Genomic DNA, 20,724 nt, shown 5'->3' with positions numbered 1-20,724 from the left:
ACAATAAAATAACTTGCGGCTTGCCTAACATCTGCAATCATAGCTCTTGAGTCATTGTGTGCAATTCCAACAAACCATCAGTTTCCATTTGCAGTGGTTTGTGTAAGTCTCCTTCATAAGTCGCTTGTGAGAGCTTTCTTCTAGACCAGTGATTATGAAATGATATACCTTTTTTTACTTTTATTACGTGACGCGCCCCGCTTTCCATCCAATACAGACATCAGTGTGTTCCCAAGGTCAGCCACACCTGATGTACCATGCCACATGCGCAATATGTTTTTGAGAAAAAAATTATATTGAATTGAGTAATGAAGCTCTGATTCCCAATGAGTATGTCACAGCAATTTAAAGCACTGTTGAAGTGACTCAAGATATGCCAGGTATGCTGTGATATATCTGAAATTACCAAAGGGCTCTCTCTCCAAGAGAGTAAAAAGTTTGGGAAATCCTATTCTAGGTAGTGCCACTAGCACTATGCTATGCAGGGATGTGATTAGGGAGGAGCAGTAGGGTCTGATGCCCTGGGCACTGGACTAGTGAGGGTGCCAAAATGTGTGCTTGCCCTGGCTGACAAAGCATCTAGCTGCAGCCCTAGTTCCATAGGCGGAGATAGATTTGGAAGTCTGGGGGGCATGTTTATTATTGCTGGGGGACACGATGATGGTGATGTCAATTCATATATACATATATACATTAGATCAGTCGACTCCAACTGTGATGCTGGGAGGGGGGGCAATGTTCCCCCCCCCCAGTATCTCCGCCCATGCCTGGTTCTATAGGAGAGGTTTTCGCAATGCAATGTTTTAGATCGCGCACAACCTTTAACGGTTATAAGGCTTTCTTGGAACCCAAACAGACATAAATACTTTTTCAATATTATGCATTTTTATTGAAAAACCAATGAAAAGTTTTGATACTGTAGAACCACAGAAAAACTTTGTTTGAGGGAGCACCAGTTGGAAATCAGTTTCATGATAATATCTCCACATGGATATTGAGTGAATTATGTTGACAATTTTCGGAAGCGTTTTCCTAATCAACATCTTCAACCTGCTCAAATCACATTCAAACTCTTCTCTGCAGTATTCTTCACTTGGAACCATTATGATAGCATGAGTCTGAATAGGAGCACATCATTTTCACTCTGTTAAAAAATAGTGGCTTTATGTGACAAAATCTTACAGCACTATGGATTCTTATAATGAAACTTTAGCTTTCAAACAATTTTACCATACTTGCAATGATACTTGCACAGATTTGAAAACATTTTGGCAATTTTAATTATTTAAATATATAGTTAATGCAAGAGATAGAAAGTATGCTAAAAAAAATTACTGTGCATATTCTAAATCCTACATGCTCAACAAATTGCCCACAAAGTCACAAAGTCTTACTAAACATACTAATTTATTGAATCTGAGTTAAGAAAATATGAGATAAAACCTGAAGTACAGTCTGTTACAAAAAATTAAACGTGATTGGGCTTTTGATAATTGGTGGAAATATTTGTTTCCTTTGAAAAATAAATTATCTTAATTTTTGTTCTATAATAGCATTTATATATATATATATATATTGTCGCTAAACCATATAATTATTTTTAAACCTCCAGTGCACAGGTGAGAAAATGTTCTATGAGTGCATAGGTTGAGTCTCACAGACCCATACTGAATTATATATTACACATAAAATGTTTATACACTTCCTTTTTTTAGCATTTTGATATATTTATTATTGCGTCATTTTAGCTGCAATATGAACATAAAATGAATGTAATTAACCATTGCTGTACTATTTTATAGAAAATTTCAAATTAACAGTTCTGGATTACTCATAACATCATACTAAAACAGAAACTCAATGATAAAAACAATAAAATGATTTTTTTATATATGTGAAATAAACCTTATAATATGGAAAAAAACATTCATATATCATTTTTACAGTCATTTTAAAACAACCATATCAATTAACATTAAAAAAATGTTTCTTCACTGCACTGGTTGGCTCTCACAGACCAAGATATAGGTAAATCTTTCAAAAGTTCCGGGAAAAAAATTGCTCCCAAAGTTGCCCCAGTAGATAAATGAGTTTAAATAGGAATTATATATATATATATAGCAAGAACCTCAAGAAAATTGTTCCTGCCACCTGTTGGTAAATGTGAGAAATGCAAGTGCATGGATCTTACAGACCTGTGCACTCGAGGGTTAATCAAAATGATAAACATTTAATTTCATTGGGGCCCATAGGCATGAGCCCCTCCCCCATATTTGCAACCATCTTCATAATACCTATAGAAATATTGTTTTATTGCCCCCCCCCCCCCGAGTATTTCCAATACTTTTATGCCTGTGTTGGGACCCACAACCAGTTGAAAAATCACTCTAGTGGCCCTAACCTTTTATTGAATAAATATTTTTCGTTATCCTTCTCTGACGTTTTGATCTATCCCCCATTCTGAGTCATAATAATAATCTTACACATAAATGTAGCACAGCCCCATCTCAAAATCTCAGATGTTTGATTATCCATATCATTAGCCTTGGTATAATTCAGTTTTCATAAAAACCTAGGGAATAACTGGATCTGGGCAACCTTACTGCATCATATTTAAGAGGAAATGCCTTCTAAATGTTTATGTAAACTGTGCTACATCTAAGCTAATGGTACCGATATGCAGTTTTGATCTTAGATTTTGGGAAATGGCCATGATGCATTAAATGTACGAATGTACTCATTATGTAGCTATACATGCTCACATAAGAAAAATTATTTACAGTTACACAAATTCACAGAACATAACCATCTATATTTAATATCTTATCTCTATGTGGTGAAATAAATATAATTTATGTTATTTTGTCGGCAGAAAAAAAACTTTTTTACCAACAGTTAATACATAAAGTTATTTATTACTAATATTAAAATATGAGTAAAAAAAGCATACATTAGATTTATATATTTTCAAGTGATGTATTGCGCAATAAATCTGGCATGAACTGAAACAGAATAGATTAGATACTTTTCTAAAATAGATTATGTAATACTAGAGATTTTTATTTCTTACATTCATCAACCACACATACATCTCATGTATAGTAAAACTTTTCTTAAGTTTAAGAGTAAGTTCTTTTTCTTTAAGAGTAAATCCACTTAAATGAAAGAAATCAGAACCAGTGAAAAATCTGCCTGTACTTCATCAAGAAATAATATGTTACATGAATACTATTTAGATTAGGTTAATAAACTATAATAAAAAAATTGTGAGACTGTTTTATAGAAACAATAGAGACTTTGCATACTACAAATTACTGCATACATATACTGTAATAGCATAAGAACACTTACAAGAATAAGATTTCAGAGGCCTGTGTGAAAAGACCAGTTAAGAGAGGTTTTACTGAAATTTGGTTATTATAAATTGTATGAAATTCCCTCATAGATTCTTTGTGTTTGTGAAAACATTCTTGATCATAAAAAACAAGCTTGTTCAGCTAGTGCATACTTTTGACCTTGAAGTTTGTTATGTCTCAATACTGATAACTTACTGAGAATTTTATAAAATAGAGCTTGTAATTGAGTTATGTAACAATAAAACTTGTTTATATCCAGTGTTTCCTCCTCCTTACCAAATCATGGCCCACCACTCTGTCGCAACAAAGAGAGATCCAGTGTCTGATTTTTCACCTAGCTGTTTCTTATAATGGAATTAAAAAATCATAACAATAATAAAGTCTCCACATTTACAGTAAAATGCTGTAGTAAACATTTCATAGTTATAGGAGATTTAATTTTGAAAGTCCACTATTTTTTGCATAAATGAACAAGCATTTACATTTCCTTTTCAGCTTTAACATTTGATTTAGCCAACATATTTTCCATAATCTAAAAAATGAAGACATTTGTTTTGAAAAATACTAACACGAATTCAAAAAACATTGTACTTGTAATACATAAAAATGGTTATATATCCATTAGATGGATACATTCAATATGCATAAAATCAAAATACATGAAGATAACTTGAAATAGTGATAAAATGCATAAGGCAGTGTTTCCCAAAGTGTGCTTCGTGACTCCTAGTGGCATCGCAGACTGCTGGGGCTATTGATTTGTGTGCTTATTTATGCTTTGAAGTGGTTCTTTTATATGGGAAAATATCTACCAAAACAAAAACTATTTTTTAACAAAAAGCATTTTATTATAGTGCTACACTCAATTTAAAAAAAAACCATTTTTCAAACTAAAAATATTATACACATCAACACACATAAATTATAAAAAATTAATCTGAGATTTTCCTCATAATCTATATTTTACTATTAATTAGGATAGTACTATCCCAATGTAATGTTAATGAAAAATTGTTAAGACTTGAAAAATCTTCAAAATAAAAACTGAGGAATAAAATAAGAAAAAGACATCTTCACTTTAAAATATTTTTTTTTCACTTATATCAAGAGATAGATTTGAAACCACTATCATTGTCAGGAGTTTTGTTGGAAGGGGAATATAAACTGGTGGGGTCAATGATTTGGCTTGAAAATTTATCCTTTTTTATATTGATTCCTTAAATTCCCTCTTTTGGCAATAGCCTTGTGAGAAAATTAGGGGAATTTTATAAACTTAATAGAAATAGATGCAAGTTAAAGTTGAATGTCCTCATTACAAGTGATTTGCAATGCCTTCTTTCTTTCTATCTGAGCACAACTCCGGCCTATCACCATGGGCAATTTACTACTAATTGAGTTGTGCGAAGTGTGAATATGTGTATCTAACAGTCTGAGTGTGTATATAGTGTTTTGTGTGAATTTATTTGCAATACACCATCATTAAACTAATGTTAAAGATACTTATTATGAATCATAAGAAATTCATTACAATGATGATTTTCATCCCTCGTTTTGCTGGCTTATGAGATCCATTTTTTCTTGCTGAGGAAAAAAAATTTCATGTACATGTTTAAAACACTGTGTCTCTCACCACAGTGATTGAGTGTGAAAAATAAAGAAGGCATTGCTTATATGCTAGTCAGAGGTGGATTTGATGCTTATCTGCTATTTTTAAATTAAGTCCTTCTTCCTTTCTAATTTGATGTTCGTGATCACCAATTACTAAAATTTGCCACCCTGGGCTTGGCCCTCCTGTAAATGAGTGTCTGATAATGGTGTGCCTTATACACAGGAAAATATGGTAATTCAAGTTTGACTTAGTTTTATGACAGAATTATTTTGTATTTCAATTCAGCTATGATACCAAATTAAAATTTATGTACCTTGGAGTAAAAAAAATTGTTTAGATAGTTAATGGTATAGCTGTATAATCATAGCCCCAACAAAAGTGGGGCTGACAGGGCTCCAGTGCAGGAGCCTGGCGTAATTCTCATGATTTTTTGTTTTTTCATACTATAAGTAAATCACTATAGAGAGAGGCCCATAGCTGCAGGATATGGGGGGCCATGTATATAATTTAAAATCATCATGTTCATGTAATTTTGCTGATGATTAGCTTGATAAATATATTGTTATAATTTTACAGTAGTGGAATAAAATTACATCCAATTTCTATTGTGACATTCTGAGAGGCATAATAAAATAGCCTAGAATGGTGTTTTCCAAAGTGGGCAATATTGCCCACTGAGGGGAGATGAAATAGTGTAGGGGATGATAGAAGCTACAAGTTTAGTATAGGATTCTGTGGGTTGACTTGAGTTGGGGGGGGGGGGGCAATGGAACAAAAAGTTTGGGAAACTATGGCCTAGAATAATGATTAACTACTATTTATTTTATCATTTCAAATTATTCTTTCGATGATATTTTCATTGAAAATGAATTTAGCAAGTCAACATAAATATTTGTAGGCGTGAATTTCAATCCAAACAACTTAATCTGTCGATTTCAATAAAATGTTCAAAATCATAATTTTTAAGTGCTATGGAGTTATACAGTTTAAAATTTAATTTTTCATATTTCTTTACAGAACAATGTGGAGATGAAATAACAGAAACTGATAAAGGACTATTTTACTGGAATAAAACAGACCATGGTATTACTGTGCAGCAAAAATGCCCCCATGGCTCATCAGGGCTACTTGATCAAACTGGTTTTGCTAAACGAATATGTCTTCTCTATGATGATGATACTGCTGTCTGGAGTCCGGTGGATGTTTCTCAATGCATGAAAAGGGTAAATAATACTGATTCTATAAATAATAGGAAAAAATTGGAATATAATCTCCTAAAGTGCTTTATATTGGATGTTTAAAAGATGTGCATACTGCTTTATATAGATAAATGTGATATAAATCTGGTTGTTAAGAATAATAACTGGTTACTATGCATAATTGTCATTTCATATTGGTAAATATTATAAATTGGTCCCATTATCATAATAAGGTTTATTATTTATATATACACTGCTGGCCACCCAAATTGCAACACCAAGAAAGACAAGAGATATCGCAACAATATTTATTTTGTAGATAACATGTTGACAAAGCATCAAATGATTAAATTTATAGACTTCTGTGAAGTGTGGTTCCTGCCAAAATCAGTAGCCAGAGTAGCCGCCATTGTTGGAGATTACTGCTGCCACACGCCTCGGCATTGATTCAAAGAGACTTTGGATGTGTTCATGGGGTACAGCAGACCAAGCAGCTTCCACGCGTTGCCAAAGTTGATCTGGTGTGGCAGCTGGGGATGTAATCTGGGTCAATCGTTGAGCAACCATGGACCACATGTTTTCTATCGGCGAAAGATCCGGAGAGCGAGCTGGCCAGGGAAGCAATTCAATCTGGCGATTGACGAAGAACCTTTGGACAATGCGTGCCACGTGTGGTCGCGCATTATCCTGTTGAAATATGGCTGTGGGCAAGCCCTGAAGGTAAGGAAGGACAACTGGCTCCAACACCTCGGAGATGTAGCGCTGGCTTTTTAAAGTGCCGGCAATGCGTACTAGAGGAGTGCGAGAGTGATATCCAATACCGCCCCATGCCATAATACCCGGTGCAGGACCAGTGTGGCGGTGCATAACGCAGCTGTTCAGGATCCTCTCTCCAGGCTCGAATGTCTCCAGACGGTGTCTCCAGACTCGAATCCGACCATCGTGGTGTTGCAGACAGAAGCGTGACTCGTCAGTAAAGACAATTTCATTCCATTGTGCCGTCCACATCCTTCTTTCATCGCACCATTGGCGGCGGAGACGTCTGTGGTTCTGCGTCAAGGGTAGACGAAGCAATGGACGTCTTGCGGACAGACCACTCTGCTGTAAACGGCGTCGAATGGTACGCGCAGACACTGGATGATGCGGTACAGACTGAATGTGCTGTGCTATGGTTCGTGATGTGGCTGAGCGATCCGTCACTGCCATACGCACAATACGCCTGTCATCACGTGAAGTGGTGCACTGAGGTGGATGCGATCGAACACGTCGGTCCGTCGTACCCTCCTGCATCCAACGATCACATATCCGCATTACAGTTGTTTGGTTTCGTCCAACACGACTACCGATTTCCCTGAAAGATAATCCACAATCTCGGTAGGCCACTATCCTTTCTCTGTCGAACTCGGATACTTGATCAAAAGATGATCGCTGTTTTCTACGAGGCATAATTGATCGTTTTTTTGAAAAAACCACAAGAAAAACACAATTGCCGTACTTGAAATCGTCGAAATCTCCAAGCCTTAAATAGCGCTTTGAAGTGGCGCCACAGGCGCGCGTAATGTGCGTCTGCGCTGAAATTCTAATCATTTGCATATCTCACCTCCGCTAATGCATGTTGTAAATTTCATATTATTTTCATGCTTCCTTCAGGGTGTTGCATTTACGGTGGCCAGCAGTGTATATACAGTATATTTAGATCATAGTTTCCCAAACTTTGCATTCCAATATTGCCAACGTTGGGAAACACTGATTTAGATGATTGTACTTGTGAGCCAGAGTCTGAAATAATTGAACTCTGATTAATACTTAAATATAATTGAACTCTGATTAATACTTGAATATAATTGAACTCTGATTAATACTTGAATATAATTGAACTCTGATTAATACTTGAATATAATTGAACTCTGATTAATACTTGAATATAATTGAACTCTGATTAATACTTGAATATAATTGAACTCTCTGATTTAAAATTTTCCCACATATTCCCCAAAATAAATCCGATTTGATGGATTCTGAAATCGGACCTCTTAAATTCTATGTAACAAATTTTATGATCGTACCCTGATATAACGTGCTCTCATTCATACGAGGAGATAGACTTGAAAGACTGGGGAGCATGATGACGATGTCAGTTCATATATACGCATATACATTGGATCAGTCAGCTCCACCTTTGATGCCCATGCTCTCATTTAACAAATTTTTAAACGTTTTTGTGCATGCGCACAATCAGATCTTAATATAACAAATTCCCATTAAACAAATTCTACAATCGAACCCCTATATAATTAACTACTATTTGACAAATTCTACAATTGGACCTTGATATAACAAACTCCTATTTGACAAATTCTACAATTGAACCTTGATATAACAAACTCCTATTTGACAAATTTTGCAATCGTATCCCGATATTATATATCATTTTATGAAACTATTATTACATAAAATGTTTTAGTATTTATCAAATTCACCAAAGATTTTGTATTATCCATAATCACTGGTAAAAATGATAATTTATCAAAGATGATTGGACAAATTTTCAAAAACGATTGGTGATTATGCATAATAGCCGATTTATCACATTTACCGCAACATATATATATATATATATATATATATATATATATATGCATAGTAAAACCTGCCTATAATGATACTCTAGGGAACTAGAAAAATATTGTCGGGCAATGGTCTGTGTGCTTGCTGGGTATGCAAGAGGTCTTGGGTTCAATTCCCAGTGGAGAGAAACAACACTTTTTCCAAAGTTCACCTCAGAATAGTATCCAGAAAGCGTATTGATTTCCTGTATCTTAGTTGAGCAAAAATCATCATCCAGCAACATAATTTCACATCTTTCAATATCTTGATAATTGAAAGCCTGAAATTTTTTGTGAATGAATTTTTGGAGCAGGTTCTACATTTCATTAATTAAAGGATTGTAGCACACAGGGTTTGTATAAAATATAGATTATTATTACTTTTCTGTATACACCCCCTCAGAAAAGTTATGACATTTAAAAAGAACAGCACATCGTTTAAAAAGTTTTTATAAAGCTTTCCAAAATCACAAAATTGGCTTTTTATCACAGATAATGATATAACTGACTCACTCACATAGCCTACAATTCAGTTTATGGGAATCTTTCTTATTTTTATGTGAAAAGATTATTTTGAAGTCCCATTGGGAAAATTAAAGGAAATCATTTATGTTGTGCTTTTTTTTTTTGCTCTGTTGGACAGAACAGAAAAATCGTTGGACAAGCCATGGTAACACCACTTTTCTTTTGGGTTGTCAAAAAAGGCATTATTGACAAAAAAAAAAAAAACCACACCATGACATGTGATTTATTTTATATTAATATTTATTTTTTTTTTGTTTTGTTTATGGGCCCAGCTTCCGGATGCTCAGGCCAAAATACTTAGGTACATTAAACAATTAAACCTTAACACATATGGCGAAAACTTTATGATGTTTGGAACTTAATTAAGCATACATAAGTATGATTCACTGATTCACATGTATTTTTTGTTTTTTGTTTCAGGTTGATATTATAGTAGAAGAAATAGCTGATGACTTGAATAATCTGACAAATAAAGCTGAAAAAATAACAGAAGAAAAGTTGTTGAGTACAACAAAAATGATCAATTCAATCATTTCTGTGGCGGCAGAAGACAAAATGGTGCTCAATTTTCTATGCTTTGTGTATCTTATATTAAATACATTTATATTATATGCAGCAGGATCTCTATTATACCCTAACACACCATTTACTACACTGGTGTGATAAATTAGGGGATAATTGAAAAATTTGGTATACCTGTAAAAATACTCGGTAAAAATGTAATTACAGATTTCTTCTTAAATTTATATTATTTCTATTTTATTTTTACTCTTAATATTTTACTTATACTAGGATATTTATTTCATTCACAGTATTCACACTTATAGTTTAATGTCTGTACAATTAAAAAAAATGTCATTGATAATACGTTCTTTCTGAAAATGACAATTTTCCAACTACCTCTGCTCGGAGGAGTTTTGGATAGTCAGAAGTTTGCTCCACGTACATTATTAATGTATGTATTGTATTAATTGATGATACATACACTGTATTATTAACCTCTTTTGCTGGAAAGACATGCTATGCACGTCTCTTGTTATCTGCTTCTAAAGTGGCAATGACGTGCTATGCACATCTACTGAATTTACTGTTTATAATATAAGTAAGTAAGTATTACAGCAACGCTATATTCGAGCATGCAATCAGTAGCACTATTGCAGAGAACTGTGTTTGTTGTAAAATTTTATTTGTTTTATTGCGGTACAATAAATAACAACCAAGTCAGTAACAGTACATTTATTATTTTTTATTAAGCATTATTTTTATCTATTTATTATATTTATTCAGATCCTAAAATGGATCGTTGAATTGCATATCCTTCATTGTTTTGAAGTTTATCATACTGTACAGAACTATTAATAAAATGCTTTAAAACATTGTAAATCTTATTTATATTTATCTAAATAGTGTGACTATATGCATTTCTTACACTCGCAATCTGCTTAAAACTTTAATAGAAATTATTATAAGTAGAAACTCGCTTTAGACAAGTTAATTACAGGCTTCTGCCAATTAATTTCCAGCACAAGAGGTTAATATATGTACCATTCTGTACCATATTTTAGCAGCAATGTTGTTTAAAGTATCAGAATATTTAAAATTTTTACAACCTATTATTATTGTAGAAATAGACACAATATCTTTTTGATCCATGAAACATTGAATCTGGCTGTATTTTTCTTCATATAATATGATGGTTTTTCCATCTCAGAAAAAGTTTTATTGGTTTTGGTCAAATATATCTTTACAGCTTGCTCAAAAAGTGGCAAATGTCTTTAGTCAGGTACTTGATGTTGAGCCAGAAGTTGTACAATATGATAAAAATGGAACATTTAGAAGCAGGTGAATATTTTTGTATTTAGCATTTATTCACATAATATTTTTCTATTATAAAGAAGACTTGAATATATAATGTTGTTTATTGTCAGCAATTGCAATAAAGTAATCGTAGATCAGAGTTTTCCAATACTTTCCAATTCACAAGACAACCCTTGACAGTTACAAGTCTGTTCTATGGAAAACAAGAAACACAAATATTTCTTCCAACATAGATATTTTTATGGCATCACCAATGGAAAATTTGAGGTTTTTTTACACCTTGGAACTCCAGAAATGAACTCTAGAATGACAAAACTAGTTAGAGACTCATTCCCTAGAACAGAGGTGACCAACATGATGGTCAGCTGCAGTGTCGCGGGCCACACCAGGGGTGCCACTCCTTCATATAAGCCGCACCATTATTTAATTATTTAACTTAATCAATTAATTAGCAAGTCATTTTTGTCACCAATAAATAGTGTGCAAGCAGTTGATCAAGATATCTGCTGTTGGAACTGACAGTACAAATAATGATCATAAATTTAATTTAATGCACAGTACTTTTACCTTGATGGGGGTCGCACAAAACCACTTCATAGGTCAGCGGCTGACCATACCTGCCCTAGACCATTTTAATTTTTCATAAAAATTTTTTATGAACTCAGACAAATTTTCAAAACACTTCCTATTTTCACTGAATGAAACTGCACAATGCCTGTTATTATGTTTATCTGCATGTATAACCTCTCTCTGAACAAACTTATTCATCAAAATCAAAATATTCCAGCATTTTGAAGATGGTAGATGATTTTGCATCAAGAATACCCTTGAAGACAGGAGAAAGTTCAGTTATAGAAACTGAGAATATTCACATACATTCATCAAACTGGCATCCTGGAAACCTTCAAAATGGCACGTATGCTAATGTGGAGAGTGATGACAATTATGCCGGGTTAAAATTTGAAATACCAGCATCATCATCCACTACATTCAAAGAAGAAGTGATGACAACTTTAAAGCCTATCTCAACAGCATCAGAAGATGTTAAAAATCTTAGTACAGAAAATATTCCAAAACCTAAAGAAAATATCAAACCAGTAAGAAATAAATTATTTAGCATGTTTTCACTTGACCTCAGCTTTGTGTATTTAGTGTTTAATATAATTCATAATTTATTTTATACAACCTTCTCGAATCTGATTGAAAAAATTGATCTTTTTCAAAAAATGAAACTGGAATCACTATTTTTAATCCATCAAAATCTACATTGTCGTATTTTATATCTTTATAAATTTGTTGCTATTACATGAATTCATTATAGAAAGATTTTCTCTTTCTTTTTACAAAGAAATATATTTTGTATCGTGTATGCTTTATTATAAAATTGATAAAGAAAAATGCTAACATGAATTAAAAAAAATAAACTGATTGCTATGAAATGAGTAATAACGTCTATATTTTCCAGAAATCCTATAAAACCTATTTTCATATGCATCCCAATGCAAAAGCTTGAACACTCGATAAAACTGTCCTATTTTTGAGAAATACTGAACACCAAATTCGCTCTTATATATTATGTGCACCCACTTAAAAGTATAATAATGGAGATTTAGATTCGTGTTTCTTAACCTATTTCTTCTCTACCATATTTTTTTCTCATTCCTGGATAAGGGTGGGGGACCATGGATAAGACAGGGGGCTATGAGATGTTTTTCACTTATTGAATTGAAGTAAATTTATAATAAAAGTTTTATAAATAAGTTTGACCGATCTGGACCCTTGAGTCAGGTGTAGATCCAAAGTGGAGGGACACTGGGGACAAGCATACCTTTCAAGAGCCAAATTTATAAGGGAAAAATCTGTCTGTCCCATAAAAATGGGATGATCCAATGAACCTACAAAATGAATCACCCTGGATCTGTGCCTACCCTGTGCTGCAGTTAATTGGGCTTCCTACTTGTGTGGGTGCTGTACAAAATCATCAGCCCTGGGCAAAGCTGCTTTAAGAGTACCTTTCAACCAGCTTTTACCCAGGGCAAAATGATGTTCCTTGCCTCCATACTTAACTGAAAGAAACAGCTTATATATGTTGTGTGTTTACATACTTACTCGCGAAAATCATAGAAAGTTACCAGGTCTCATCATATAGGTCTTCTATGGGGATGAAGCTCCCGGGTCATACTCAGACAGGTCTACATGTTCAGATGGTCCAGATTCTATGGCAAGCTCTGCTGGATCTGAAAGTAGTTTACATTTTTTCCCACCATATTTCGCATAAAAGCTTTATTTTTCAAGTGAGCTTTGTTTACTGAGGAAATAAAGCTCTATTTCCTTACAGCTGAATTTTTTTTCAAAGCTCTCTTCGGCCTCCTTAGCCCCGGCTCCCACAAAGATGGGGCTGACAGGGCTCCAGCCTTGGTCAAAAAACTCCTGTCATTTCAACTGGAATGTGCCTTACATTAGTTTTATTTAAAATCGCATTTCCTTAAATTTCATACCTAATTTCTAAAGCAGTGATTCCTGATGCACCACAGTATCATGAGACATGCTGGGGAAAAATATACATGGCTGTGATCATCAACTAATGTGCCACAGCATTTTGAGTACCACCAAAGTTTCTCAAGATCGCTTATAGTGGCATAAGATATTTAATGTTTCTACTTTCGTTCCCAAGGATGCTGCAAATGTTGAAAGTTTAAAAAGTCATACTGTGAAGCAAGAGTGAAGTGTGAATATCATATGATTTGCAAAAAAAAACCAAAAAACACACACAAACCTTTTTCTTTAGCCCTGAATTGCGTAATATAATGCAAACTGAAATGAATTATAAGAAAGAGTGTAAATAACAAAATTTATTTCCTTTTTTTTTTTCAAGAATGAAGTTGTTATCAAAAAATCAAAATGACCAATCATATCAAATAGTTACTTTGTTCAAATCAAAAGTATAATACAAATATTTAAAAATACTATGAACATAGTGTATAACGAGGGGAGAGATTCTGCATAAATTAAAATATTCAATCTTGGAATTTAGGAATGAATAAAAATGTTTTTTTTTTCAAACTTGAAAAAAATCAGTTTTACTCATCCATACGTTCAGTTGGAGTTTGTCTCTGCAAAAAAAATTCACCAATGATAATCAGTGAAGAACCTTATATGTATGATACTATGCTATTCATGTAATCAAAACTATGAGATTTTTTTAATGTGCAAAAACTGAGACCTAACAATAATTCTCTAGAAATAAAGCAATGTGCTGTAGTATTCAAAGAAATCAGAATATGCAGTTGAATCTCATGATAATGCCATTTCAGAAGATTTAGCATATCTGACTTCAACTTATGAATGATATTATTTAATTCTGAATTATCAAAATTAATTTTACATGCAAAGATTGTATAAATTGTGTGAAGTAACCTCATTTATAAGCAAGATGACTTTATAAGAATGACTTTAACAAGCTTTGACTTTAATTACCAAGTCATCTACATATCAGATTGCATTAAATTTTGAACAGAATTTGTTAATCGATGCATGATGTGATATTCTAATAAGTTTATTCAGTTATATGATTTCTAATCAGGTGATGCAAGTATATGTGCCCCAAACTGCTTTGAGGAAAGCACACTGTCACACTCAGAAAGATGTTCGAGTGAATGTTATGGTTTACTATGATGATAAATTATTTCAGCCTAAAGCAAACAAGACAAAATTTGATAAAGGAACAGCGAAGAGTACTGCTTATGGAGTTCATAACCCTACTTTTATTACTAGTAGGTATTTAATATGTGATACTAATGAAATTTGTAGAATCAATTTGTTAATGTGATTATTCATTTATTGAGATCATAGAAAAAAAATTGCATGCAGTTACAACTAATATTGATACTTCTATAATAGATTTGCATGCCCCATAACAGAATTATGACCAGTAGTAGGATTCGGTTGCTTTACACAGGTTTGACAGAATCTATACCTAATTTTCAGTTGAGTTTGGTGAAATGGTTGTTAAAATGACACATTTAATCAGGGTTCTCTAAGGTGAATGCTTAGGCAGCCATTCAATGCATTTGCAGAAACAACCATTTTAACAACCAGTTTGCAACAAATTGACAACAAAAATGATATATCATTCACAGATTTAAATATGATGTATTCAAATTCAAAACATTTAGATTTAAATACATCATTTTTAACATGAATTACCAAAAAATATTTTATATATAATTATATTAATATATATATATATATATATATATATATATATAATATATATTTTCTACCACTGTGTTTGTATGTTATGTTTTTGTCCGGGGAAAATATGTTGTAAAACTTTTTTATGTTATATTTTTTTTCTTTTTTTTGACACAAAATAAAGTGTTCCAAACTCTGTCATGAAGCTGGGCTGGAAGAGATCTCGGCAACGGGATAAGTCCAGTGGCAAAGTTCTGGCATTCATTTTGAACTTTAATAACTCGTGCTATTATTGCATTTAATTAATAATTCAATATTTCTATTTACAACACTTATTAGTAATTACTGCTACCATTATTATTTTATGATCATTTTAAATGTACAGCGAAGAACATGATAAAATCAGTTTTGATATTTTCATAAAAAATTCAATCAAAAAAAAAATATGTTAATTAATAGCTTCAAACTTCCAAGAAAAGAGAAAAAGTGCATGCATTTCCAAAAGAAAGAGGGTACCGTGGGTAGCACTCAGAGAAATTAATTGACCCGATACTGGTTGAAAAGAAATACAATAAACATTGAGATAAATTGAGAAGTCATCCATGCTTAGATAAGACAACCATAATCTTTTCTATGGGCAGTGTATTTATTATATATCACTAATTATTATTATTTTTCATACTCTTATATTGGGTTGCTGTATTTTAGTTATATTTGACATCCATATTTTTTTATGGGTATCTTTTTTTAACCCCCCCCCCCCATAGGACTATTTGTCTTTCGTGGCCTTTGTATTTGTATTTAATATGAAAAGTTTGTTTAATAAATTTCAGATTTAAGACATTTTAATTGAATTACTACTCCTAATGGAGAATTTTACAACTACCCCAAACCATATATCCTACTAACTAGAAAAATGAAATATTTACTTCACAAAAGTCAGTTTTTTTCCTTCTAAAAAAATCCCTAACTTTTAATATCTTTTCTTGTATAGAAGTGCCAGTAATAAAGATAAATGTTGGAAATGTATCTCTATCTAATTTGACCCAACCACTTGTCTACATTGTTCCTCTTCAATCAAAGCAAATAGCAAAGTGTGTCTTTTGGGAAGAGAAAGGTATGTGTGTGACAATTTATCTTGGTTCAATCAGTGACATACAACTCTATATTCTCATATTTGTATTCACTTCTTCTGTAATAACTGTTATAAATGTGTGTATTGTATGCCTCAGAATATATTATCTTTTGCATGTGGAGCTTAGTCATACTATTTACAGAACAAAACATTTTAAATGAATTAGAATGTTTGAATGACTATAATCTGGATGAAAGTTATAATTTGTAGGCATTGATTGTGCATTTGACTGGAAGTTAAATAAAATTTTTCATAATTATGCTGAATAGCACACTCAAACATTTTACAGAAATGCTATGGCTACTCTAGAATGATGCTGATTTGTTTTCCTGGTTTTCTGATTGAAGGACATGTTAATTTGAATCATGCATTGTGTGTGTCCTCTTATAACATGCTTACAAATATTTCTTGACTTAGTGACAGTGTACATTGAACTGATCACACAACCTCATTATAGTGAAAAATATAAAGTTTAATGTGCTAGAGGTGATGGAGAAGTTTGCATGTTCATAATTCATTAACAACATTTGGAACTGGGTTTATAAGTTCTGAGACACTACTGCTGTTACAAAGACAACTCACTGTTACTTCAGTCAATTTCAAATTACATTTTATGATAGATATGATTATATCATAGCAAAAAATGGAAATGTTGTAAATATGTAATTACCCTGCATTGCAAAATTTGAACAAAAGACTGAATTCTTTTCTTAGAAATAATGGTTTAACACAAAAAAAAAATAAACGCTGTCTCTAACTGGAACTTTTATAACTCTAATTTTTGATATCTCAAGCAGTAGTTTTAACATCCTGTCTCTGGATCATATGTAATGATAAAAAATGAAAATATATTTACATAAACACTTAGAGATATCTGAACTTGACTATATGCAGCAGGGGGGGGGAGGGGAGAGGTCAGGTCTCCCTGGGAAATGATTAATTCTATTGTATTGCCAGTTCGATCTCCTCACCCCAAAATACCGGTCCTCTTCCCCCATAAAAAAAATTTCTGGCCATGGCCCTGGTGTATATATATATATATATATAGTGTTTTATTAAAAATCTTCAAAAAAATCTTCATGAATAAAATCTTCTTTATTCATGATTACCACAAAATACAGACATTCAAATCTATATCAGTGCATTATGTTCAGATGCATGCAAGGTAAGATTTTACCTACATTATTTTTGCACTTATCATGAAAGACTGATGTAAATAGTTGCTTTGCAGATCATTCCTGGTCTTCACAAGGGCTCAAGACAAAGCAAACAAAAGACATGGTGATTTGTGAATCAAACCATTTAACAGCATTTTCTGTACTGCTTGTAAGTGAAAACTTTCTATTTCATTTTAATTTTTTAGGATTGTAAAATTTTTGCAAGAAAGTAGTAGAAAAATGTCTAAAATAATCTAAGCAGGACACATATATAAAGTATAGGAAGTTTAGCAATTTTAAGTTTAATTATATTACACGCTGAGGTTGGATGCAAAGCTATCAAGGGCCATGCCTCAGTTCTTGGGCAACTAGTTTGTGACACCGGTTTAAAGTAAACTACAAGTAGTCTGCATACATTAAATAAATATAAATACTGCTACATATAAATATAAATATACAAAAATACTTGTAAAATTATGTTCAAAGTTTAAAATTCATTCATATGTTACATATAATCACATAATCATGTGAAAATCAAAAACCTTAGTGCCAAGAAAATAAGGTTTAAATTTTTTTGGCACTTGCAATAGACATCATATTTTGTCTTTTTTTGCATTAATTTGCTGAATTAAAAAAAGTTGAGTTTATTTATTTGAAATCCTATAAAGAGAAAGATTCAAAAGAAAATTTAGTTCATCAGTAATTCATAACTAACCCAGAACTCACCACATGAATTATTGACTCTTCTTATACTCATATACTTCACAACATCATAAATTCAGTTGTACATATCATTCAAAACATTATCATGTTATGAATAAATCTTACTTGTGATATAGGTTTATGTTTTGTATCACAAAATGATATAGACATTTTCATTTTTACTTCTATAATACATAGGATCCAACTCCGGAAGTTACTTTTTCAGAGGAACATAAAGAAGCATTATCAGTTATTTCATATATAGGATGTACACTTTCGATTCTTGGACTCTCGCTGACAATTCTAACATATTCACTGTTTAGGTAAGTGAGGCATACTATTCTAATAACACAAATAATAACACTATAACAAAAACTTTCACATAGTTCTCTAATCTTTCTAACCATAAATAAAAAAAATTTGAATTACTGAAGTGAATTGAAATCAACATTATTTTGTTATGACTGAAAATAATGCCATGACAGAAATAAAATTGAAATTATAATTTAGAGTCGTACTTTAGGGTATCTAAAACGTATTGCTTCACTTTGCGATAAAAACACAAAGTATTAAAACCAAATTTCATAAAACCAATACACATTGAAGAACACTATATCACTAATGGAATATTGATTGATCATGAATTACCCACTTCGAAAAGAAACCATCAGTATTATGTAAAAATTTAATCTGAAAATTGTATTCAAAAACTGATGAATTAATTTCTCAGTTTTCCTTGATACATGAGTAAACAATGTATAAATTAATATAAGTTTATGATTGCAATCCTCACTGAAAGATTTTTTTTAATGAATACTTTTAATTCTTTGCAGGTGCCTGAACAGAGATCATTCAGGGAAAATACTTCTGAATTTATGCCTGTCTTTATTATTACTGAATCTTGTTTTTCTTATCGGGGCCATGAGGCCTGAAAATGGACTAAGTGTTTGTGCAGCAGTAGCATTACTACTGCATTTTTTCCTTTTGACATCCTTATCATGGATGTGTGTTGAAGCAGTGAATATGTATCAGTTACTCGTACATGTCTTTGCTTCATCAGAAACTCACTTTCTTTTAAAAAGATGTCTCCTTGCATGGGGTAAGTTACATGAAAACTGAAACTATCCTTTCATACAATAACTATTGCATATAATTCAAAATCAAGAATTGAATGGATTTTCATAGCTATATGTGTACCTTTTCTCATGCTGCTCGTAAAGTATATCCATGTATATTTAAAGTTGAGTAAATGATAGCTGTTATGAGCCTAAAATATTTTATCTTAAGTCTTACTTTTTTTTGGATGCTGTATTTTATTTTTGTTTACTTTAAGCTTGAAAAGTTTTTCTCTTTTGTTGACCAAATCTATTTTGCAATAATATATATTTGAGTACTATATTTGTTCTGAAACTGGCATTAGATCTGGGGAATTGAATTTTTTTTTCTCTTCGAGTATGAATTAATAATTTTTTTTATGCAGAAAAAAGTAATGTGAAACTGTTCTCTCACAATTTTTCACATTTTATTCATAATTTTATTCTCAGGTTATAAAGAAAGTGTATGAAAAAATCTTTACCTACTTAATATCAGAGTAACAGTTTTATGATCCAGATTTTAAAAAATCGTTAGTTGCAGATTTTCTGGTTTTTGAACTTTTATGATGACTTGTGCAATTTAAAAACTATTTTGATTATTATTCAATAAAAATATGAATATTTTTCAGCATGTGAATTTGACAGATAAGCTATTCCATATAGTAGTTTATTAGTTTCTTTCTTTTTTTTTTTTTTCATTCTCAGAACATTAACTGCAGATTACAAACCTTTCAATTCTTGAAACAAGCGGCTGTAAACTGTAGATTAAATTTATCTTGTGTTCAATAATTGAGCTATAAATGAAATTTTTTTACCCTTAATTATAATTGATGACAAAAAAACTGAATGATCATAGACTGAAATTACTTTGAAAAAAAGTAATGCTCTGCAGGTATGAATCCCAGTGTAAGCATGGTTGTTTCTTAACAAGCCCTTCGGAATCAGCTCGAAACTGTAGATGCTTATTTAATAGGAGCAGTGAAAATATGGTGGTCACATCAGTATAAAAATCATAATAGTAAATATGTGTTCTGTGAAAGAAAAGAAATGTATGTATCATTATAAAAAAAGACTCTCAAGTTAGTCATTGTGACTCTCATAAAGATTCTCAATAGGTTTAGTTAAAATTTTGTTATAAAAAATACTCAATCTTGAAAATAAAATTTCATGTATGGAAAAAATAATAATACTGAAAAGTCAAGAGAACAAATGTCAAAACCTGATGTTATTCATCTTTTTTCAGGCTTACCATTTCTCATTGTGGGAATATCGGTTTCAACAAACTGTCAAAGTTACCTTCACAGTAACCCAATGTAAGTAAGCTAGTTA

The 20,724-nt window shown here is 32.0% G+C and overlaps 1 protein-coding gene across 3 annotated transcripts in view; it reads left to right on the top strand.

Annotated features, from left to right (window-relative positions):
• LOC149080070 (uncharacterized) overlaps positions 1 to 20,724 on the top strand; it is a 114,509-nt gene that overhangs the window by 77,419 nt on the left and 16,366 nt on the right. For all 3 annotated transcript variants that reach the window (XM_089239025.1, XM_089239024.1, XM_089239026.1), the window contains exons 7-16: positions 5,983 to 6,188; positions 9,716 to 9,853; positions 11,046 to 11,137; positions 11,901 to 12,210; positions 14,697 to 14,886; positions 16,302 to 16,424; positions 17,674 to 17,768; positions 18,500 to 18,624; positions 19,135 to 19,400; positions 20,639 to 20,708. In XM_089239025.1, coding sequence (XP_089095151.1) covers positions 5,983 to 6,188; positions 9,716 to 9,853; positions 11,046 to 11,137; positions 11,901 to 12,210; positions 14,697 to 14,886; positions 16,302 to 16,424; positions 17,674 to 17,768; positions 18,500 to 18,624; positions 19,135 to 19,400; positions 20,639 to 20,708 — 1,615 coding nt within the window. The remainder of the gene's footprint in view (positions 1 to 5,982; positions 6,189 to 9,715; positions 9,854 to 11,045; positions 11,138 to 11,900; positions 12,211 to 14,696; positions 14,887 to 16,301; positions 16,425 to 17,673; positions 17,769 to 18,499; positions 18,625 to 19,134; positions 19,401 to 20,638; positions 20,709 to 20,724) is intronic.

Source organism: Pholcus phalangioides, unplaced genomic scaffold (assembly GCF_987345545.1).
Source record: "Pholcus phalangioides strain wild (caught in Gottingen) unplaced genomic scaffold, Ppha-v1.0 ptg000011l_1, whole genome shotgun sequence".
Classification (NCBI taxonomy): Eukaryota; Metazoa; Arthropoda; class Arachnida; order Araneae; family Pholcidae; genus Pholcus; species Pholcus phalangioides.
The sequence above is the reverse complement of the archived record's forward strand: the minus strand, read 5'-3'. Positions and strand labels throughout refer to the sequence as shown.